At 44.6% G+C, this 24,524-nt stretch overlaps 1 protein-coding gene across 1 annotated transcript; it reads right to left on the minus strand.

Annotated features, from left to right (window-relative positions):
- Window positions 1-2,961: 2,961 nt before the first annotated feature.
- On the minus strand, window positions 2,962-16,624 carry PRSS35 (serine protease 35). Its single transcript, XM_029595516.1, has 2 exons — window positions 16,446-16,624; window positions 2,962-9,098 (listed from the first exon to the last, which is right to left on the minus strand). The coding sequence occupies exon 2, from the start codon at window positions 9,077-9,079 to the stop codon at window positions 7,817-7,819; it is 1,263 nt and encodes a 420-aa protein (XP_029451376.1). The 5' UTR covers window positions 9,080-9,098; window positions 16,446-16,624; the 3' UTR covers window positions 2,962-7,816.
- Window positions 16,625-24,524: the final 7,900 nt, after the last annotated feature.

Here is a 24,524-nt window from a genome sequence, read left to right on the forward strand (position 1 = left end):
GGGCAGGAGGAAACCCAACCCACCAAAACTGACCCACTCATGATGCCTTCTCCCATTTAATTTCCAATTAATAAACTTTGCCTGACTCAAATAAGTCTCTTCTCCCATCCTTCAAGTCACCCTGTCAATATATGATCTGCCAACAGCAAAACAGCTCATTCTGAGCATAAGGAATTCAAATACCATCTCCTAGGTCGTACTGAGGCCTGGCCAGAAAATGGTAATACTTCATGCTTCCTGGCTCTTCATCTAGTTGCAACCAAATAGGCAGATCTGACGAGAGGCGCCTTAATCTTCTGCCCACCAGATACCCAACATGACTCTCTGAACTAGCAGGTAATCTCACTACTTCCACCCACAAGGGCCTCATACTAGGAGACTTCAACTACCATGCAATGGCTCATCTAATACAAATGCTGTCAACTTCCAACACAACACAAAAGAATCATGGCCTTACCCAACTAATCAACATTACCACTCAGCAGTGAGGACACTATCTTGACTTGATATTCTACTTCCCCAACATAAGCTTTGTTCCTAATTCAATAATGTGTGGACCCTGTCTCCTCAACTATCCTACTACCTTATTCAGGCTTCACTTCCAAAAAGAAAGCTATCATGTCCTGGAACTCAAAACCCCTCATCAGAAAATATCCCATGTCATAGGTGAGAGCATAAGCAAGCTTCTTACTGTATAAGAATTCCCATCCACATTGGAATCAACTGAACTCTAGTCCAACAATGGAATAACATATTCACACTAGCCATTAGTACCCTAGTTCCTGCCCCCCCACCCCCCATACCCACTCCAACCAGACCTCTCAAAATCTCCCCTTGGTTTTGTGAAGGTTTTCTTCTCAATAATTCTGACAATTATTCTGGAAATGGCATAAACAAAAAAAGGTACCAGCTTATGTGTCTGCAAGGAACCCATAAAAACAATGAAGGCAGGCATTCAACTGGCAAGAAAAGACTAAATTTCCAAACAACTTGAACTTACAAGCCTGACTTCAAGACACCAAAGATCACCATAGAGGATCTTACAGTGGATGATTTAGTGGAATTCTTCACTGAAAAAATTCAGAACTATCTGATCCTCCTTTCACTCGCCTTTCCACTAATATCCAATCTCTTCCCCCCCCCCCCCCCCAAACCACTTCACCTAAGTAACCTAGATTGTCCTGTTAAATGTCAGTGAAATCAATAAATAAATAAAATCTTCTCCCAGACTGTATCCCATACTCATAATTCAGGACAATTTCACCTAAAAAGGTAGAGAAGATCCTCCAAAGGATCAGTTGATCTACCTTCCATTAAACTGCATACTCCCAAATTTATCTGTGACCTGGGACATGACCTAGTCCTTGGCTAACTACCATAATAAATGTTATCTAAACCAAAGGCCCTTTCTCACTACAAAAAAAAAATTGATTGCAGTCTATCTTGAAGAAACTAGGTGTGAATCCAAAAATTCTTGACTACTATCATCCAGTTTCCAGCCTTCTCTTCTGATTCAAACTAGTAGAAAAAGTAGTCTACTTCCAACTCCTATACTTTCTATCAGAAGACAACATATTTCATATTTATCAATCCAGCATCAGCAAAGGCTACAGTGCGGACCTGATTTTGTTGGCCTTAACTAACAACATCCATCTGAATGCTGTCCAATGTGATGACTTCCTCCTAGATCCTTCTGCCACCTTTAACACGGTCAATTATTAGCTCCAGATACAATGCTTAAGAGACATTGGTATCAAAGGCACTGCCCTCCAGTAGTTCAAATTTTTCCTGTCCAACAGGACACAGTCCATCTCATGAGCCAACAAACTTTCCACGCCCAAAGATTTCACCTGTGGAGTACCCCATGGATCACTGATTTCTTCAATCCTTTTTAACACCTTGTGCTCCTTCCATGTGACAGGGACCGACCAATGGCACCGGTAGCCCCTATGACATAGTAAGGGCAAAGGTTATTGGCGCCATTTTGAATACCAGCAGCTGACGGCCCGAGTGCAGGAGATGGCTCCAGGACCCCCGCTGGACTACCAGGAACTTTTGCCAAGTCTTGGGGAGGTCAGGAGGGTGGGGGTTTATTCGTTAGTGATACGTTGTATTCCTGGGGGTTCGCCATATGTTTCGTGACCCCCACGAATACAACGAATATGGTATATACGTTGTGGATTGCCAATATGTTGCAAACGAATACACACCCCTAAAATGTCACCCATGTCCTGCTCTCCTACACTCCCACAAAAAGAACATTGATCCTTCTAACTAGCCCTCCTATCCCCCACTCCCCCTCCCTCTCATTTTCTGCCAGATTAACCTGCATGAGACTCTGTGAATTCAGCCGCTATGTCCTAGAAATCTGGAACAAGATACTGCTACCCCTGCACCTTGAACCTACTTACTTCACCTTCCGAAAAAAATAAAGCTTGAGTTTTTCAGCCTGGCCTTCCCTCTATATTCACAGAAGATACTTCTACCATCTGATTACCATATTTCATCTTGAGCCCAAATCTTGTTCATCAGTGGGTGAATCCTATTTATTTAATTCATACTACCCCTGCTCTAGGTGCTTAACTTATCACATATACAATCATTCTCTCTTACCCATATTTTTATTCTTACTATCCAGTGCACAAAAATAAATTCTTTATAAGCTACTATATGTATTGTTTGCAACTTGGATAATTTCTTACAATCTACCTCATGTTTAATCATATTTGTACTTCTCTCCTTTGTGTTCAATGTTCTTCAATGTGATTTTAATTTTTTATTGTAATTTTGGTTGAAATTTGATTGTAATCCACCTTGGGGCCTAACGTAGAAAAATGTGTAATATGAAATGTTCATAAATAAAATAAGGAACTTGTTTCCTTTAATATGAAAAAAAAACCTCAAATATTTCATGCTTTTGATGATGAAAGTGCAAGAAAAAAAAATCACCCTGCTAATTAAAACTGCTAAATTGTATATTTTAAAACAATCATGTACAACATGCTGACAAATCCAAATTTCATTAATATATATATTACTTACAGGTATAATTTTAAGACCCATCAAATTAAAAATAAAAAATAACTCGATAAAATCATCATGCAAGTTGTTGAGAAACTGCATCTTGGCCCATTAAAATTTTCATTTAAAGGCAATCATAACAGCAAATTAATTCTTGAGAATCTGAACAGATCATTTAGTAATATACAATCCAATGTGCATTGTAGAACCAGAGCTAGTAATCATCATTTTTACATTATTATATTAAATTAGCACCTCTACTACCTCGATTACACATTGGACTAGGCTACATGTATGCTCACAAGCATCACTAATATAATTACATTACAAATAAACCAATAAAATGTATATGTATAAAATATTTCAAATTTCAACATGAAGATGAATGTGTAGTAAGAGCCTTTACTTTTGCCGTACTAGATGTTCCAAGGGTCAGAGAAGCTGTTAGACTAAATTGGGGTTACCAAATGTCCCTGCACTATTTTGGGATAGGTTGATGAATCATATTTCTCTATTTTGATTTTTATTTAATTCCCAAGGAAATACTAATAATTAGAGTTTCTGAATGTAATGACCCGCTGGGGTTCATAACTAGTATTTGCCCTAGTAACTCCTTTAACTAGGAACAGTCCAGGTTAATAGTTAAGGAGGACGCACCATCTGATACAGACCCTCCCTTTGAGGGAGCTGGGATGGCCATCCCCTTGAGGCTATAAAAGCAGATTTCTCCCCGAGAAGTCTAGGTTTTTGAGTTAGAGGAGGTACAGGAGCTTTTATCTGTTTTGGACTTTTAAGCCTACTTTTTGGGGCTCAGGCATTCCAGCCTGGTGTCCCCGAGAGAGGCTGGGAGGCTGCCCTTCCGGTCCACTCACTGGTTGGTAGGGTTTGCATTCCAAGTTGTTTGGGGCATTTCAGAATTTTTCCTTTCTAAGAAGTCTTGTGAAAACCTTGGGTATTGCCTGGAGAGAGATCAGGGGGAAATGTCTCCCTGGGGGGAGCCCTGGATAGGGAGGACCTGCCCCTTTTGCACCCTCCTGGAGGACAGAAGTATGGTGGTGACCTTCTGGTGATTTTTGGTTAGAAGATCCGGGAGGAAGAGTTTTGCTGTCCCCCTTCCTGCCCTGAAGGAGGAACATCAGAGAGCGGTGGGTTCCTGTATAGATCCTTTCCAGCCAGAGATCCTGAGCGAGAGAAACTCTGAACTGTGAGTAAGATCATTTCAAGATCTTTTCAGGACCCCCACCAAGGAAAAAGAATATTGGGACTCTCTGCGAAGACTGGGTTTTACCATTTTTTTCTTACTAGTTTGGAGGGGGAGGGGTTTCTGCCTAAATAAGTAAGGCTCCTATGGGAGGAAGGTTATTATCTAAGCCATGGAGGGTGAGTGTCTCCCCTGCCCCGGTGTATGAGGAGACCCTTGCACAGATAGAGGAAAGACTGTGAACAGTAACGGTCATCAGTGGAGATGAGAACTGTTCGAACTGTGCCATTTATCCCAGACCCCTTTCAGTAAAGTTAATTTTGGCCGCTCTATCAGAGACTCCTACGTGGTTATTGGCATCGACATCACTCACAGTGGTAAAGAAGTTCTACTTTTCCCAGGTAAAGGAAACAGTTTCACCCCTGCTACCCAGGGCCTTGGAGGAGAAGTTCTCTCCCCCTGCCAGTACAGGAACCCAGCCCTGGGGCAAGAGACTTGTGTGAGAGAGAGAGAGAGTTGCTACCAGTTTCATGGAGTGTCACCCTAGTCCCCTACCAGATATCCATTCCTTATTTACTTGTCCTACTCCACTTATAATCTTAGAAACTTCTATCATACCTTCTCCAAGCTGAAGAATCTTAACATATTAAGCCCGTCTTCCATCCACTTTATCATTTTTGTTGCCCCTCTCTCTCTCTCTCTCTCTCTCTACTATGTCCCTCATTCCTCTTTATCTTGAACCCACTCTTTAGTAGTTGGTGCTATATTCCTACCTTACATGATTAGATGTAATGCTTGCATGAAGTTCTGACAAAGGTCAGTACAATAGTTCTCTGAATTATTTAGATTCAGAATAGTGGAAGTGCCAAGACTGGAGGGGTTCATCAAATAACCCCTCGTCGCTGGGCCATAAAAGAATTGATAGTTCTTGAGGCTTAATATGTTAATATTCTTCAGCTTGGAGAAGGTATAATAGAAGTTTCTAAGATTATAAGTGGAGTAGGACAAGTAAATAAGGAATGGATATCTGGTAGGGGACTAGGGTGACACTCCATGAAACTGGTAGCAAAATTAAACAAAGTAAGAAAGTTGGGTTTTTTTTGGGGGGGTTCCCAGAAATTAAGCTGTGGAATTTGATACCAGAGGATGTGATCAAGGCCAGTAATATAGCTTGATCAGGTCTATAAACAACTATTAGGCGAAGCCTGGGGAATGTCACCTCTTGCTGCAGGGAGCCGGGAGTGAGCAAGAGGGAAAGGGCTCTCCCTGTTAGGGTGGGTGGGGTAGTACAGCCCGGTGACCTGGATTGGCCACTAGGATGCTGGGCTTGATGGATTGTTGGTCTGACGCAGTAGCGCATTTCTGACCGCTAAAATAAAATGTTTAGAACCTATCGTTTAATATTTCTTTGTATAAAAGGACAGAAAAAGATCCAGGAATGCAATCGAGAGGAAATACTGAAGAAACAGGAATATTGATATGATGAAGACTTTGGCTCAAACTGTTGCTTTAAAATGCCAGCACTCTTTTTAGGTGACTTCCAAATGCTACAGAATAATCTGCCTCCCCTAATTAATTTGCAGTACTCTTCTTACCAGTTTGAACAGCTATTTATTTATTTAAAATGTTACCTGCCCTTCTACTGTTCAGGATGGGGTACAAGAAGCATCCATAATAATTAAAACATACAAATCATGCCATGCAAGACATCCCATTAACAAAGTTCACTAAACGTCCTTGTAGGCCAGCTGAAAGAGTTGGGTCTTCCATGCTTTCTTAACGAAGGTTGACTCCTTCTATTCCCTTGTGAGATCTCATCTGCCATGCCAATAGGGACACTAGGAGAGCGCTCAATTACCTTTTTTTTTTTTTCTGAAAAATGAATTGGGGAGAGGGGAAGGTGATCTCTTCATTTTCTTATTCTAAATCATAGTAGGCTGTGTTTCTGACACCCAGTTGAATACCTTAGATTCTGCCACTGAACAACTGACATGACAGTGTGAGAATAATTTACAGAACTTGACAATCTTTTCAAGCTAGAAATTGTTTAGTCTGTGGCAGTGTCAGAGAGGGCAATAGTTGAAAACATTGGCAAATAAAATGCAATTATTCCGAAAAGATAATTGGCGCAAGCAGGGAAAAATACATATGACTCCAAATATTAGCAAACCGAAGCTCCCCTGCATATTATGCCATTGGACAGAAATGGTAATGCAATGTATGGGGACAGTCCTTTCATGCTCCAAACAAAACTGCCAACATCGCTTAATCCAGTGTTTCCCAACCTTTCCAAGCCCAAGGCACACCTACATTAATAAAAATGTTGGGTGGAACACCAGCCTCCACGGGGCAGGCAGCGTGGACATGGAGAGGACTCGTGTGGCTAAAAGAAGAGCTGAGAAAGTCCGAGAGAGGAGATGGAAATGGGCATGAATCTGTCATGATGGACCAGGTCTCTCTCTATACAAGTGCAGGAGAAGGGGGAAGTCTGTGCGAGGTGGGCGGTGAGCTGATTTATTTACCTTGGGTGCCACATGTGGCAACTAGAACTCTTTCACTGCTGCTGCGGTCAACAGAGAGTCGGTCGTAGTCTGTGCTCGGTGCATCTCACTCAGCCTGAGGATAAGACAGATGCTGGCAGGACTCAAAGACGGGGAAGATGAGGAGGGTGCTGTGTGCGCCGCTCAAAGTGAGTCCCAGCTATCCATGCCACATGTGTTTCCCATTAATTACCACACTCCCGGGCTCATGCTGTAGTTAGGAAGAAGAGGCATGCATGATTATATGTTCTCAGAAAGAAACTCCTACATGTTTTAAGAGCTACCACTGGTGTGTGTTATTCTTGCTGCACGGTGCGGAGAGCAGAGCCCAGATGCTGCCCTGGATCTGAGCAGCAGGCAGTAGTGACTTTTCCTGTCTGAAGGTGCACCAGTGTGTGCCATGGCACATTGGTTGGGAAACACTGGTTTAATCTGTTTACTATATTTACAAAGTACTGGGGCTTATTCTAGAATCTATAGAGCTGGCATCAGCTAATGCAATAAAGCACTCATTGCAAATCCTACTTATTTACCCAGGTAAAATAAAATATTCCTGAGCAGAATTTCACTTCTCAGAGTAAGCTGACTTTGGTAAATTTACATTTACTGATGCACATGTTATTGCATGGCGCAGATGCAGAAATAGCCACTGTTGCATCTTGGCTGCTTGAGAAGCATTGGTTGAAGAAAGCCCCTGAGAAGAACAATGTACAAAGAGATCATACACTGTTAAGAGCACCAGGTTAAGAAGCATTAATGCTTCATTACAGCAAACTTTAAAAGAGAATATGTAGCAATCTTAATGTAATACAAATGCTATGTAAGCAACATTTTGAGCTTTAAGTGCAAGTGTTAAAAAAAAAAATAAATCCTTATCTGAGCATGACTACTAATCTTCCAATAATAGCAATGTTCATGGCATATAATTTTTAATGCTAGGTTTCAATCTTCAAACCACTTTTTCTATAATGGCATGAGATTGCATTCATACAGTAACTTTGGGGAAAAGATTTCAGTTGATTGCAGATGTGGGGCTATTTTGTGTCCGTTTCTGTCAAGCATGAGAGCAATCAGAAGAGTTCCCGTGGATCCAGGAGCATATCTGTGCATATTTCAGCGGAGTGATTCTTACAGCTACATTATAATCCTGCTGTGCCCCATTCAAATCCACCCACTGGTGGCCTGAATAAACCGCCACTATCTTGCGCTTCCACTTCTTGCTGTTTGGGTCTCTCAGCCGGATGTAGATTCCAGAACCGCTGGAACCCGGCTCTGCGTCACAGTACTGGTAGAAGAGATCACTGGATTCATCGGAGATGCTGCAAAAGCGGTACACCAGCTGCCCTGGTCTGTCGTCGTCAAAACCAGAAAAGTGGACCCTGCTCCCTGGCATGCGTTGTGTGGTAGGGCTAATTCCCAAGTCCATGTACTTCTTTTTTTGGGGACGTTTAAGTTCAAGAACGGCATAATCATAATCCAGTGCAATATCCTTGGTGACTCCTTTAAGCCAACCATTGGGGATCTGGGTCCTTTTCACTCTAGTCCATTGGAAGGAAGGTTTTCCATCAGCACCACCTTTATTCCTTCTTGAGCCTTTGTGTTTTTTGCTACCCTCAAGGGATCTCTTTCGCAAGGATTTTACTCGCCGTTGTCTGGCACGCTTCACAGGATCCTGAGCATCAGAAGAGCCTCTTTCTTTCTCTTTTGATCCTTTGCGTTTTTTGCCACCATTTTTAGATCTGATCTTCAGTAGTCCCACCCTCAGTTTCCTGGCTTCCTTGATATAATCCTTGCCATCATGAATGCAATGGGCAGCGGTCAAAACATGCTTGGGTGAAATGAGAATTCCACTGCACCCTGAAGAGATCTTAACAGCAGTACTAAAAGGATAATTAACCATGAATTGCTTGTCGGAGATGCTGAATCTACTGTCTGTACCATAGACCTGCCTCCGCCGCCTCCTCAATCGACCTAGTGTGGTGGTGTTCTCAGAGTCCACTTGAGCTGAGAAACCCTGGACGTTCACTTCAGTCATTAAACGTGTGCCGTTTTCAAAGACCGTCTCGTAGGAAAGGTAATCCTCTAGGTCAGATAAGCTTGGAAGTGGTAGTCTCTTTTGGCATTCAATACCACAGGTTCCATTTAGCTCTAATTGGAGTTCTGCTTGAAATTTTGGGCTATCAAGAGGAAAGGTCCTTTGTCCCACAATTAGTGGTAATTTTTTTAAGTGCCAGGTGAAATCTTGTTCTGTTTCTGCCCCATTTATGAGGTATAAGGTAGGGCCTGACAACAGTAGAAAAAGCAGTATATATCTCATTTTGTCAGTGTATCTTGATCTAAAAATTAAAGAAGAAAAATATTAGCCTACTGCTTAAAAATCTCATACGCATAAACTAAAAATAAAGAAATTTAAACTGTGCCCAAACATCATGTCTGATTCAGAAGAAATGAATTATATAGCATGGTCATACAATTGTTCCTGTTTTCAATGTGGCAAAATACGAATTTATTCCCACTAGTGACCTGGTTCTTATACAAAGGCACTGGAGGAGGTACAGAGAAGGGTGACCAAAATGATAAAGGAGATAGAATGAGGAAAGGCTAAAGTGGTTAGGACTGTTCAGCTTGGAAAAGAGACAGGTGTGGGTGGATATGATGGAGGTCTACATAATCATGAGAGGACTAGACTGGGTAAATGTGAATCCATTGTTTACTTTTTCAGATAATAGGACTAGGGTGTACTCCATGAAGTTAGCAAATAGCACATTTAAAACAAGTAGAGTTTCACTCAACAAACAAGCGCTGGAATTCGTTGCAAGAGGATGTGGTTAAGGCAGTTAGCTTAGCTGGGATTAAAAAGTGTTTGGACAAGTTCCTGGAGAAGTCCATAAATTACTATTAGTCAAGTTAACTTAGGGAATAGCCACTGCTTATTACTAGCATTAGTAGCATGGGACCTGCTTTATGTTTGGGTATTTGCCAGGTACTTGTATCCTGGACTGGCCACTGTTGGAAACAGGGTGCTGGGCTTGATGCACCTTCAGTCTGACCCAGCATGGCAACTTTTTATGTTCTTATGTCCCCTATTCTGAATCTACTTCAGGAAGGATATAAGGTACAGAGGGGGCAATGAACTTAATGAAAGAAAAATATAATGAGAATAGAAAGTTTCCCCAAAAATTAATTGGGAGAGGGGCAAGATTGCCTACAACTATATTAATGTAAATCACGAGAAGTGCAGACCAAATTTTATCAATCCAAAAGTACATTTAATATATAATCATATGGCATCTCCACTGTTCTATTTTATGTACTATTCCAATACCAAATGGGGGTCCCCCATCACAGGACCCCATGTTTCGCACACTGGCTGCGTCGGGAGGGATTTAACCGCCAATTATTAATGTTGGACCTATGTTCAATTATACATATAATAGGTCCAACACTAATAATTTGAAGGAAAATGTGCCTCTGGTAGAACATTGGGTTCAATACTCCCATGCAATAACAGACTTGAAGTTTTTTGTCACAGAAGTGGTACATACTCCGGTGCGGGGAGGTAATTTCTCTGACATCTTGATCAAAAGGGAACAGAAATGGATCTCTCTCTTGAACACGGTAGCTCCAACTGGACTTAATTGTGATCTTGAGTGGAGTTACTTCACCTGAGAGTATCCTGTGCGCTGTGACTTACCTGCCCTGCTCTGATTGGCTATCTATTCTCATACTGTGATTGGTCGCGTCTATTCGCGCCAAAAATGTTTGTGGCGTTTAAATCCCGATTACAGTGTATCCACTTCTCTTTTAGGTTACTGTTAAATTATCATGAAAAAATTTGTGGTTGTCGGCCTTACCCTTTGTTACTACCGATCCTAGTTTGAATTTATTTATATTTCTGTTGCAGAACACTTGATTCAACAGTGTCCCTCCCGACGCAGCCAGTGTGCGAAACATGGGGTCCTGTGTTGGGGGACCCCCATTTTGTATTGGAATAGTACATAAAATAGAACAGTGGAGCTGCCGTATGATTATACATTAAATGTACTTTTGGATCGATAAAATTTGGTCTGCACGTCTTGTCATTTACATTAACTGTTCAAAGTGCAGCATCAGCTCATTCTGTGGTTTGGATTTCTACAACTATATTAAACCAGGACTTCTCAATAAGAGCTACAAACAGGTCTGGTTTATATGAGATCTAGGACCATTGCCAGGATAAGTGGTGCCTTAGGTCATCAGGAAGCAGTATAGTATGCTGGCACCCCTTCCCCTGCAGAGCCTGGCAGCTCAGGAGGGCTTCTGTCTTGCTTCACCCTTTCTGATAGCCCTGTGGATGTCTGCAATAATATTGTTCAAATGTATTTATTCTTATGGTGTAAGAATACAGCTAATTTACATACAGGCCGATACAGTTAACCGGCATTTGGACGCGCGTTTTCGACGCGCTATTACCCCTTACTGAATAAGGGGTAAAGCTAGAGCGTTGCAAACGCGCGTCCAACCCCCCCCCCCCCCACCCCGAGACTAATAGCGCCCGCAACATGCAAATGCATGTTGCGGGCGCTATTAGTCATTCCCGTGCGATACAGTAAGTAAAATGTGCAGCCAAGCTGCACATTTTACTTTAAGAAATTAGCGTCTACCCAAAGGTAGGCGTTAATTTCTGTTGCCGCCAGGGAAGTGCACAGAAAAGCAGTAAAAACTGCTTTTCTGTGCACTCTCAGACTTAATATCATGGCGATATTGTCGGAGGTCCCAAAAGTTAAAAATTTTAAAAAAAAAAAATTAAAATGGGCCTGCGGCTCGTGGGTTGAAAACTGGACGCTCAATTTTGCCGGCGTCCGGTTTCCGAACCAGTGGCTGTCAGCGGGTTTGAGAACAGACGCTGGCAAAATTGAGCGTCGGCTGTCAAACTTGCTGGCAGCCGCCGCTCCTGTCCAAAAAGAGGTGCTAGGGACGCGCTAATGTCCCTAGCCCCTCTTTTTACCGTGGGCCCTAACTTAAATAAACTTACTGAATCGCGCGCACAGGAGAGCGGGCGGTCGCCCGCTTTCCTGCGATTTTTACTGTATCGGCCCGATAGATTGGCTATGCTGGAAACCAAGCCTCTGCTGGGCCCTATAGGACCCCCCTGTATTAAAGGGTCATACAAGGATCTTGTGCAGGTAAACCATTCCCTTATAGTAAGAAACAAGACAAAGAAGAACTATATGAGACTAGAGTTATATAAATGTTATCCTGTCCACTGGAAATTGTTTTCCACAGTCTGGTAACTTTGTGGAATTGCTTCCAGTGGAACTTGTTCTAGCTACATTTATGAAAGTTTGAGATTGGATCTTGGAAGATCAGTGAGAATATTGATCTGCTTGGGTTTGCTTAGGATAGTAAGAGCTTGCTGTGACACTAGTGAATCATTTTGAGGGTCTAGTTACTAGAGATGTGAATCGTGTCCTCGATCGTCTTAACGATCGATTTCGGCTGGGAGGGGGAGGGAATCGTATTGTTGCCGTTTGGGTGTGTAAACTATCGTGAAAAATCGTTAAAATCGTGAGCCGGCACACTAAACCCCCCTAAAACCCACCCCGACCCTTTAAATTAAATCCCCCACCCTCCCGAACCCCCCCCCAAATGCTTTAAATTACCTGGGGATCCGGCGGTGGTCCAGAACGGCGGCGGTCCGGAACGGCCCCCTCAATAGAATCGTGTTGTCTTCAGCCGGCGCCATTTTTCAAAATGGCCGCCGCAATATGGCGGCGGCCATAGACAAAAACGATTCGACGCAGGAGGTCGTTCCAGACCCCCGCTGGACTTTTGGCAAGTCTTGTGGGGGTCAGGAGGCCCCCCCAAGCTGGCCAAAATTTTCCTGGGAGTCCAGCGGGGTTCCGGGAGCGATTTCTTGCCGCGAATCGTTTTCGTATGGAAAATGGCGCCGGCAGGAGATCGACTGCAGGAGGTCGTTCGGCGGTCCGGAACCCCCGCTGAACGACCTCCTGCAGTCGATCTCCTGCCGGCGCCATTTTCCGTACGAAAACGATTCGCGGCAAGAAATCGCTCCCGGAACCCCACTGGACTCCCAGGAAAATTTTGGCCAGCTTGGGGGGGCCTCCTGACCCCCACAAGACTTACCAAAAGTCCAGCGGGGGTCCGGAACGACCTCCTGCGTTGAATCGTTTTTGTCTATGGCTGCTGCCATTTTGTGGCGGCCATTTTGAAAAATGGCGCCGGCTGAAGACAACACGATTCTATTGAGGGGGCCGTTCCGGACCGCCGCCGTTCTGGACCACCGCCGGATCCCCAGGTAATTTAAAGCATTGGGGGGGGGGATTTAATTTAAAGGGTCGGGGGTGGGTTTTAGGGGGTTTTAGTGTGCCGGTTTTCCTGCTCTCCCGCTTCCCCCCGATTTACGATTTTTTAACGATAAATCGGGGGAATTGGTATTGTATTGTGGCCCTAACGATTTTTTGACGATTTAAAATATATCGGACGATATTTTAAATAGTCAAAAAACGATTCACATCCCTACTAGTTACTGAACTGCTGCCTACCTGCCAGCCTCCCTGCTGATGCATATTTTTGGCTATAAGGATGTGGTTGGTCCAATCACCTATGAGCATCAGTTTTCCAAGAAGATTTTTGTCTAAAAGTCTTTTCACTACCTGCCTGCCTATGTTTGTGAACTGATGATGGGGACTGAATGTTATGAAAGGAACAGGGTCTGTCACATACCGTGAAAGCCTTGACAACTGCCATGCAAACATGAGCCAATTTATCCATTTTTCTGTGTGCGGAGTGTTTTGTTTTTTTTAAAATCTATATCATTGTAATAAAGTAACATGTAAAAAATGTTATTCTCAAATGAAAAATTTATATTTTCAATAAGTTGTAGTAACTGTTAATAAATTCCTTAATCAAGTGGCAGTTAATAATTCACTCAGGAAGAATGCACTGGTTTCTTATTCGAATGCCCCTGCCTTTTAACTTATCTTGTTATATTCCTGGCAGAAAATCAGTTAAGCAGTGGACTGTGCAATCACAGGAGTGTTTAGATGTAGGTTCCCCTATCCCGGGAAGAAAAGGGCACCTCCTGAACCATGTGAACCCACAGACTGGAACAAGGGCAAACCTGAGCAGTTCCTCCTCAAGGAACCATGAAGAAAATGAAAGTACAATTATAAGGAGAACCTGGAAGTCTCAAATGTTCAGTGGGTTTTTTTTTAATTTCAAAATAAACCAATTTCTAAGGAAGGCTCAGGCTGTTTGTAATCTTTTTACTGCATTTGTCTTTGGATGAAAATTATAGATCTTGATGTTGAACCAGTCAAGCACACTAAAAAAAAATTAAATGCACAAAGTGCTTCATAATTAAGCCATAAAACCCATTGTGAGCTATTATCCTGACAGAGGCAAGGATGGTTAGTAGCGCCTAAGACATCAAATCAATAGCTTCCTCTGGGGTTAGTAAATATTGATAATCACTTCAACAGAAGTCAATCGCCACTGGCTGTAAGAGTTCTGATTACCAGCACATTACTGCTGTTGGTTTAAAGGATTTGTGCCAGTAGAGGGACTTTCCCATCCCAGGATCCAGTGAGTTTATGAATCTTCTAACTATGCATCTTGCCACCACATCTGAAGTCTTTCTAACATGAAGACACTAGGGGGCAGACTTGGATAGATTATTCACCAGCATAGCTCAGATAACTTTAGGTTGCCTGATGCTATGCAAGTCCTATTTGTTGCAAAGTACATGTCATAAATTTGCTTTCAGCCATTTGTATAGTCTCCTAAAATCTTTTTAGCCAGAGGCAACAAAGTTTGTCAAAACGATGCAAGGTAAATAGATGTTTCTTTACAGCAGTGTTTCCCCCAACTGTCTCCTGGAGGCACATCTAGCCAGTCCAGTTTTCAGGTTATCTGTAATGAATATGTGTGTGAGATAGATTTGCATACATTGAAGACTCAGCGAATGAAAATCTATCTCATTCATATTCATTAAGGCAATCCTTAAAACCTGACTGGCTAGGTGTGCCTCCGGGCCAGGGTTAGGAAACACTGCTCTACAGTAAGCACTGTTGTGCTGTGGCTTTTTTTTAATGACTTCAGTATGAATGTATTCATAAAACTGAGGGTTTCTGTTCTTGGATGGAGTCGTGCATACTGATGGCAGGTGCTTCCACCAAGTAGGACTGACTAATACTGGCAATTCTAACTTGAAGAATTCCCAGTATCCTGCTTGGTAATACAGCTGCCACAGCGCTGGTGTTAAAATCCGAGACGTTGCTGCTTATTATAATAATAATAATAGCCCACCCAAACTGCTTCTGAAGCAGCTCAGTTGCATTAATTCACTCGGGGCACAGTCACCAGTTTCTTTCGTGATGCAATATTTTACAGATACAAATATAGATACACTGTCAGGAGCAAATCCACATTCACAACTTGAAAATCCTTCATAACCCGCTTTCTTCTGTCTCTGTTTCCATAAATTGTATCGCCAAGGAATCAACACAAGTCATTTTTAGCGGGGGGGATTTAGTCAGGCATTTATTTCAGTATTTGTACAATACTGTCCACCAAATAACATACGGGTGCATGAAGCCCTTGCAGAACAATCCGAGGCAATGGGTGATAAAGTGACTTGCCCAAGGTCACAAGGGAAGAAAGAGGCTCTGAACCCAGATCTGTTGACTCTAACCAGTGGATGGAAAATCTAAAGCTGCCTGCTTCCCTTCACAGGGAAGTGATTCCTATGAAGCCCGGCCATCTCTTTATTGATTACCCCTAACAGCTACTTTCTTTTTCATTTTTTTTTTCTTTACTGGATTGAGTGTGGTGTTGAAAGTAACCCTTTTTAATGACACAGTCCTCCTGTCGGTTAATAATGGTGAGCCTTGCCCGCTTTTCAGATCAAGCGTTAAGATCCCTTTGCGCTGGAATCACTATGCGCGTTTAATATGTCCCAGAATCTGGACAGCCAGGTCTCTGTCGATGGAAGTTTTGCTGTTAGGATTAGCAAACGCCACTCTGTTATTCTGGCAGAAATGCCTGGACTATAAACTGTGTCATGGCTTAATGATAACTGACCGCATTCCTTCCCTCTCCTCCAAATTTTGGCAGCCAGGAAACCCAGCAGAATTTTATTTTTTTTATTTATTTTTTTTTTTTTTACAATACCCTGTACCACGGAGGAAAGAAATCCACCAATAAGCCAACGTAAATACAATGCAATTGGAAGTGGAGCTGTACAGCGTGCATTGCCTGAGTTCAGGTCAGGCTCTTGCTCCCTGATGTAGCAGTGCATTCAGAGAAGGAAGGCTGGGAACCAGACAAGAGCAGCGCAGATAAATAAATATAGCACTGCCTGCACGGGCTATCAGGGCTTGCTGTAGCGACCCCTGGGCGCTGGTGGCAAGGCTGCTTCCTCGATACCGACCGCCGCTTAAGTGCATCTCCGTGCTGCTGCCAACACACCTACTGTCAATGTCAGGAACCAGACACCCCCCCCCCCCCCCCCCCCTTTTCCTGCCATAACTGCATTTGCACCAGACGCGAATATAAAAATACAAATCCCGATCGTTTTTCAATGAACCCTTATATGAAAGAAAGATCTTGCAGGGCTCCGAGAAGCTAAGCAGGTTTGAGACGGGCAAGGTGGTGCAGCGGCGCCGGCGTCCAGGTCCTACCTGCAGCCCCATCCGAAGGGAGCGGAGGGAAGTCCCGCGCTGGGCAGCCCGGAGGCGCAGGGAGTGCCGAGCCGGAGGAGTCCCTGAGTCAGCGAGCGCCCCCGCCAGCCACGTGCCACCTCGCCAGCGGCCCCCCGAGCACTGAGCCCGCACGGGCTGCTCTGGAGGGAGGGAGGGAGGGAGGGAGCCGGGGGAGGGTCTTCAGGCAATCTCCACCCTGGACAGCGCTTACCCAGCCAAGAGGAGGAGGACGGCGGTGATGATCAGAGCAAAACCCCAAGGCGGCGCTCCGCTTCCCAGCAGAACCCAAACCCCAGGGCTCGCCGGGCATGGGAGGAGTGGGGGAGGCCTGCAAAGCGTAGTCACAGGTCAGACGCGGCTCATTGGGGTATTTTCATATACTCGTTATTGGCTGGGCCAGAAAAACGGGAGAGGGTGATAGAGACAAAGGAGCCCCAACAAGAATCCAAAGTCAGAAAGATCGGCAATTCCCCAGCCACCCAAAATAGAATGAAAGGAACAAGTAGTCAAGGTGAAAATAAAAAAGGAAGCTCACAGTGCAAGAAGTTCCAACAAAAAATCCAGATGTGAATCCTTCCAGGTGCAGAGGAGCATCCCTAGAGGAATGGCCCCGTTTCAGCATCGCCGTGCCCGCACCCCGGGTGGAAAGGGGGGCTGGAGGGGGGGATCGATCTGAAAAAAACAAAAAAACAAATCCCCGGTTAGAAAGGGAGCCGAGCGATCTAAAGCAAAGGGCAGGGAGCAGCAGACTCCAGGGAGAGGAGCATTGAATGCCTCCAGGCTGAGCCAGGATGGAAGGAACGGGGACCGTCCAGGCAGACTCGGGCTCCAGGAGTTTAATCTGCAGAAGAAAGCGTCTTAGAACCACAACTGAAAAAAAAAAACAAACCTTTTGCTGTGCAGAGAGAGAGAGAGAGAGACTTGCCTTCAAAGAAGAGCTGGCAGGTTTGAATGTGCCGCTTGATCACCTATGGATAACAACTTGTGCTGAAATGTCCTACGACTGTTCAAATACATACAGGCCATTAGGTAAGGAGACTCTAGCCAAAGGCATATCCTCAAAGGTTAGCACCGAGCTGGCCATGACAGGAAACTCAATCCTTTCTTCTTTTTCTTTTAACCAATTTGAAAAAAAACCAAACCGTGAATTCTAAATTGGATCGTACCAGAAATAGCATAATTACAAACTCGATCACAAAGCATAAAGTAAAGCTCTGATGCACACTCTCATATTAAAAATGCATGTCAGTGGAGATATACAGTTTAAACCAACCATATAAAGGCACAAATATGTCAACCAAAGCTGAATACTGGGAGAAAAGAACAAATAAGCAGATTGCAGAACCTCATGTGAACACGTATGCACAATAAACCAAATAACTAATATGGAACAGTACATCCATGAAAATCAACATCATGCCTTCTGAAGGCAATTTCAAAGTCATTCCGGTGGGTGAAACGGTGCTTTTCCCACAGAACTGAGGTCTTTGAAACGCGCCGCCATACATGCGAATAAAATGACACGTGGAGGGCCATTATGGGGCGGATTTTAAAAGCCCTGCTCGCGTAAATCCGCCCGGATTTACGTGAGCAGGGCCTTGCACGCCGGCGCACGCAGAGCCCCGGGACTCGCGTAAATCCCAGGGGTTTTTTGTCGGGGGCGGGGCCGATCGACGCTGCGTTTTGGGGGCGGGACGTGGCGTTTCGGGGGCGGGCCTGGGGGCGTGGCCGCGCCCTCTGGAAACGCCCCCGGGTTGCGTCTCGGCGCGCGTGGATTTACTTCTCCCTCCGGGAGGCGTAAATCCATGGACAAAGGTAGGGGGGGGGGTTAGGTAGAGGAAGGGAGGGGAAGGTGAGGGGAGGGCGAAAGAGAGTTCCGTCCGAGGCCGCTCCGATTTCGGAGCGGCCTCGGAGGGAACGAAGGCAGGCTGCGCGGCTCGGTGCATGCAGGCTGCCCAAAATCGGCAGCCTTGCGCGCGCCGATCCTGGATTTTAGAAGATACGCGCAACTACGCGCGTATCTACTAAAATCCAGCGTACTTTTGTTTGCGACTGGTGCGCCAACAAAAGTACGCGAACGCGCATTTTTTTAAAATCTACCCCACTGTGCGCGATTTTACCCAGGGTTAAAGGAGGTGCCTCTGAGGGTGGGCCTGGGGAAGGGCTTGAGAGCACATTTATACTTTTAAATGTTTGAAAGTACGCCCCTACATTTGCCTTGGAAAAAAGTATCCACACAAAAAGCAGGAGCAGAGTTTCTTAGGCAGTTCTCAAAGGGAATGTTTTCCCATTTAAAACTGGTGAAATGTCCATGGATAAAAAGTAGCTGCCGATTTTGCACTTCTGCTGGCAGTTTGACAATTGCTCGCCTTCTGTCCATAATAAGTACTTGGAATGTAGATTACGATGACATTGCGCTGAGCTCAGTGTGTGTGTGCTCTGTTAGAGCCAGTGGATTTCCCTTTATTTTATATATTTAACGGTGCCTTTTTTCATTCGTTTGGAATTATATGGCAGACAAGATCTCTTATGGACAATTTAACTATTTGGAAAAGCCTGCAGATGTCAACCAGGCCAAAATGAGCTGCAGCTGAGAAATCGCAGTGATTAAAGAAAAGATGGTGCATGAGCCTGGCGCTTTGGTGGAAGGAATTTCTGAATCGTTATTATGGGAACTTACCAAAGCAGTTGCCGTTGGCGGTCAACAATAAACTGTAAAAACTTCAATCTTCTTTGGACAAACTTAACAAAAAGATAGAAACTAGCAACAGTTTCATAATTATTAGGTTAAGGTTTTGCAACATGAAGAATGTTTAGAATCCCTGGGCACCACATAACTGGATTTACAGAACAAGAATCGAATCTTGGAGATTAAACTTGATTATCTCAAGACGATCACGCAATGTGGTGGTCTTGATTAGACGTGTGCGAGTCGAGCTCCAGGTGTCTCTTCCAAATTCAGCATTTCCTCTGCTAGCATCTCTAGACTGATTGTTACTGGGAGTGGAGGGAACAAATCAGTAGACCACAAGCAAGTTTTGTAAGGAGCCTAGTAGCGCAATGGCAGCAAAATTCATAAGAAAAGAGAAAGACAAGTTGAAGGCCCCTGAATCCAAAATGGATGCCACAAACGTGGAGGCATCTGCAGTTCCTGCCGATGATACACAAGAAGAGAAAATAGCAGCAATGGTAGTGGCATAGACCCCAAGCTGTTGCATATCTTGGAGCAAATAAATGAGGGACAAGCCTCAATGGCTGAATATGGAGGTCAGATGGACATGGCAGAAGGTATTATTGTAGGGATTGAGGACGAGCTAGTGAGTCTGGAAAGGAAAGTAGCAGCACTGGAAAAAGAGACCCAGGGTCGAGATGACAAAATTCATGAGCTAGAGAACTGCTTTGTCAGGTTCCTAGAAAGCATCCCTGAGCAAGATTTAGTGCATACACTGGAGCGCTGGATAACCTCTGAGTTCTTTCCCTCAGACCGCGTAGCGGATGTGTCTGAACAAGCACATTAGCTATGCCCGAAAATGAGAGTTAACTAGAGTCGTCATTGCAAAGTTGCCTAACTATACACATAAGTTGCAAATGTTACAAGGCTATAGAAAGAAAAGAGACTTCCACTTTGAAAATCGGAAGATTTTAATATTCCAGCACTTCTCACTGTGGGTCTCAAATCAACGCAAGGAGTTGTCCCCGTTGTGCACTGAGTTAGTGCATAGGCAAGTGTGCTTCACTTTGTAATACCCAGCCAGATTGCGGGTCTGGCATCAAGGATCCATATATGTCTTTAAAACAGCGAGTGCTGCAGCGGATTTTGTGAAGTCATTGCCAAGATCTGATCTGAGTGGGGAGCATGATTGAAAGCTCAAGGACTCCAGAAAATTGTGACCTATGTGCCCATGACTGTAGATAAACATAGCGTTACAGTTAAAGGAGATAAGTGGAGACACATGCTGGGTTTGCTTAAATAAGTTCAACTGTTTGGAACGAATTTTTACTTGAATTGACATGGGGGTTGTATTATTAAAAAGGGAAAAGAGCTGGGTGGATCAATGTGAATTCTCTGATGTACATACCCCCATGCATGAAGTCTCTGCTCAAGTTTGTCCGATTATGTTGCTAGGGAAGTTGGCACCTGAACATTTCAGGTTAGTAGTATGACCTCAGGTCTCCAAAATGGAGATGATTTTGTGGTGTTTGGGTATGGGCATGGGGAGTTGGGAGGGGGATGGGAATGATAGGAGGTTCACATACAGCCTCTATGGAAAGGGGGGAAGCTATAACAGGGAAGCTATGGGGGAAAATGTAGAAAGGCAAACAGTTTGGGGAAGTTCACAACAAATGCTTTGTCCAGTTGGGATAAGATGGAGAATGGTGTTAATGATCTGATCATCCATGCTGTAGTGGGAAGCTATGAGAAGTCTGATACAAAATTCCAGTATGTCGTTTAATGTAGTAACATGGAATGTTGCCGGATTGGGTACCCCTGTCAAACAAGAAAAGGTAATGAGCTGATTGAATAAATTACAGGCCAAAATAATATTTCTTCGAGAAACGCATTTAACTTCTATTGAAGCGTTGGATAGCCCAGGTTCACTTTGCTACTGGATCTACAAAGAGTGTGGAGTAGTGATTCTAAGCCATAAAAAAGGGTCTTTCAAATTGATAAAAAGTGTGGTGGACCCCAAAGGGAGATTTATAATGATCATGGGGGATCTTATGGGCTCTAAAATTATTTTAGTTTCGGCTTATGCTCCAAATAAATATGAGCATACATTCTTTATGGATCTTTTTTCTCAAACAACCCAATTGGAGGATTACCCAATTGTAATAGGGGAGATCTGAATTGTATTGTGGATCTGGGCTGGGATAGACACCCTAATTTGGGTGGACACATGATGAGCGAATACAAAGGTATCCACTTTTTATGAAACCATTTGTGGTTGTTAGATCTATAGCGAGTTTTGCACCTGGGAGAAAAGGAGTTTACCCATATTGCTAGGGCATACAAGACCAAGACAAGGATTGACTATCTGTTGATTTCTGAATGCCTGTTGCCTCGGTTTACCAAAGTTAGCATAGAAGATCTGGTGATCTCAGATCATTGTCCAGTATTGGATACTATTGTCATGAGCAATTCCACAGGTTCTAGTCAGTGGAGAATGCCACCAGATTTAATCAATGATCCAGAGTTTCCAAAATTTTTAAAGACTATTTGGAGTTCAATGGCCAGCATTTAGATACTCCAGTATTGTACTGGGAAGCGGCCAAATTTGTACTAAGAGGGGAAATTAGTTATGTCCAGTATAAGCACAAGAAATTAAATGCGAATATAATTGAGTTAGAAGGAAATTTATGGGCATATAAGTGTAAATTGGATACAGACATTGATAGGAAGTTCCTGGCCGAATATAGAGATGTGCAAATTGAGTTGAATAATCTGCTCCACTCCAGGGCTATGGCTTCAACGCGCCAAATGAAAAACAAGTTCTTTCAATTCGAGAATAAGACAGGGTGTCTTTTAGCAAATTTTCTGAGGAGCAACTTAAGTTTACCCCAGCAATAAAAAATGGGTGGGGCATTATCCTTATCTCCATTGAGGATATTGCACAGGTATTCTCGGAATACTATCACAACCTATAGTCAGCTGAGAGTAATGGTAATGCTGCCATAGATAGGTTTCTTGTAGAGTTAGGGTGTTCTAAGGTGTCAGAGGAGGAGCTACAGAAGTTAAATTGTTTGCTTGAAGCTGTTAGATATTTGGTGGGTTCTGCACCCAACAGATCATAGGTACTCTCATTTATCAAGGGCTCACATCACCTTTTCCAGACTCGATTATTTTTTTAATTGCTTCAGATTGTTCTCTAAGATTGAAGGGGCTGGAATTGGGGAGATTAAGGTCGCAGATCATGCTCCAATTTGGATAATGTTGCTCAACTCTAATAATCAGGGTGCAGGGCTGCATTGGAAATTTCCATATTATTTGGCCACTGACATCTTCTTCCATACTTACCTTAGACAAAAATGGAAAGAGTACTTTATACATAAAGCTGTCAATCAGGAGACTGACCCAATTTTGTTATGGTATATGTTGCGAGAGTCGGCCAAGGAGTACCGCAGCCAGACTCCCCCATTTACAGGCACGGCTGACCCCGCCTCTCCAGGCCCGGGAACCTCGCTCCTGTCGGCGGCTGCGGCTGGCAAGCTTCGCCGTGGCCTTGCTACTCAGCTCTCCCTCCGACGCGACGCGCGGAATGGCACATTGGCAGCACCTGCTTGGGCCAGCCCCCTGACCTCTGGCTCCCCAGGCGCACGTGTCACCTTGACCCCCTTTCAGGAAGCAGCAGGGGAGAGGTCAGGACTCCTCCTTCCAGCCCTGCAACTATTTAAGGCAAGGCCTGCTACACAAACCTTGCCTTGGCTACTCCTGGCTCCAGTTCCTGACATGTACGTTAGGGATGTGAATTGTTTTAGGACGATTAAAATTATCGTCCGATAATTTTAATATCGTCTTAAACCGTTATGGAACACAATACAATAGAGATTCTAACGATTTATCGTTATAAATCGTTAGAATCGTGAGCCGGCACACTAAAACCCCCTAAAACCCACCCCCGACCCTTTAAATTAAATCCCCCACCCTCCCGAACCCCCCCCAAATGACTTAAATAACCTGCGGGTCCAGCGGCGGTCCGGAACGGCAGCGGTCCGGAACGGGCTCCTGCTCCTCAATCTTGTTGTCTTCAGCCGGTGCCATTTTCCAAAATGGCGGCGAAAAATGGCGGCGGCCATAGACGAACACGATTGGACGGCAGGAGGTCCTTCCGGACCCCCGCTGGACTTTTGGCAAGTCTCGTGGGGGTCAGGAGGCCCCCCACAAGCTGGCCAAAAGTTCCTGGAGGTCCAGCGGGGGTCAGGGAGCGATTTCCCGCCGCGAATCGTTTTCGTACGGAAAATGGCGCCGGCAGGAGATCGACTGCAGGAGGTTGTTCAGCGAGGCGCCAGAACCCTCGCTGAACAACCTCCTGCAGTCGATCTCCTGCCGGCGCCATTTTCCGTACGAAAACGATTCGCGGCGGGAAATCGCTCCCTGACCCCCGCTGGACCTCCAGGAACTTTTGGCCAGCTTGTGGGGGGCCTCCTGACCCCCACGAGACTTGCCAAAAGTCCAGCGGGGGTCCAGAAGGACCTCCTGCCGTCCAATCGTGTTCGTCTATGGCCGCCGCCATTTTTCGCCGCCATTTTGGAAAATGGCGCCGGCTGAAGACAACAAGATTGAGGAGCAGGAGCCCGTTCCGGACCGCTGCCGTTCCGGACCCGCAGGTTATTTAAGTCATTTGGGGGGGGTTCGGGAGGGTGGGGGATTTAATTTAAAGGGTCGGGGGTGGGTTTTAGGGGGTTTTAATGTGCCGGTTTTGCGATTTCACGATTTTTCACGATTTTTCACGATATTTTACCCCCCCAAACGGCAACAATACGATTCCCTCCCCCTCCCAGCCAAAATCGATCGTTAAGACGATCGAGGACACGATTCACATCCATAATGTACGTCCTCTGCCTTGTTCCTGGTTCCTGCCTTTCATCTGTTTTGCCTGCCTGTCTATGAGATACACCACCTGCCAAGACCCTTGCCTGCCTGACTACGAGATACGCCGCCTGCCAAGATCCTTGCCTGCCTGACCTCGAGCTTCATCACTTCCCTGAGACCCCACGTAAGTCCAGATGGCCCCGGTACTCAAGGGCTCAACCCATGGGGAACGAGGGCTGGTAGTGGTGAAGGTCCTGTGGGGTCTCAGGTCTCCTACAGCCTCACCTGCCGTCGGAAGGGCCCTCTGGGGCTCCTCCCCATTGGCTCCCACTTCCACCGGTCCAAGGATCCACTCGTAATAGTATACGGCTAAAGCTGTGATGCATGGGGAAATTATAGCTTTCCTTATCAAATGAAGAAGGGATATGAATAAGAGAATCCTGACTTTAGAGCACAATTTATGGCAATATAAACATAAGCTAGCTGCTGCACCTAGAGCCACCTACAAGGCAGCATATGTATCAGCT

Source organism: Rhinatrema bivittatum, chromosome 3, assembly GCF_901001135.1.
Source record: "Rhinatrema bivittatum chromosome 3, aRhiBiv1.1, whole genome shotgun sequence".
Classification (NCBI taxonomy): domain Eukaryota; kingdom Metazoa; phylum Chordata; class Amphibia; order Gymnophiona; family Rhinatrematidae; genus Rhinatrema; species Rhinatrema bivittatum.

Bases quoted from the DNA above. Each gene is read 5' to 3' on its own strand.
- PRSS35 (XM_029595516.1), bottom strand. From the start codon at position 9,079: ATGAGATATATACTGCTTTTTCTACTGTTGTCAGGCCCTACCTTATAC.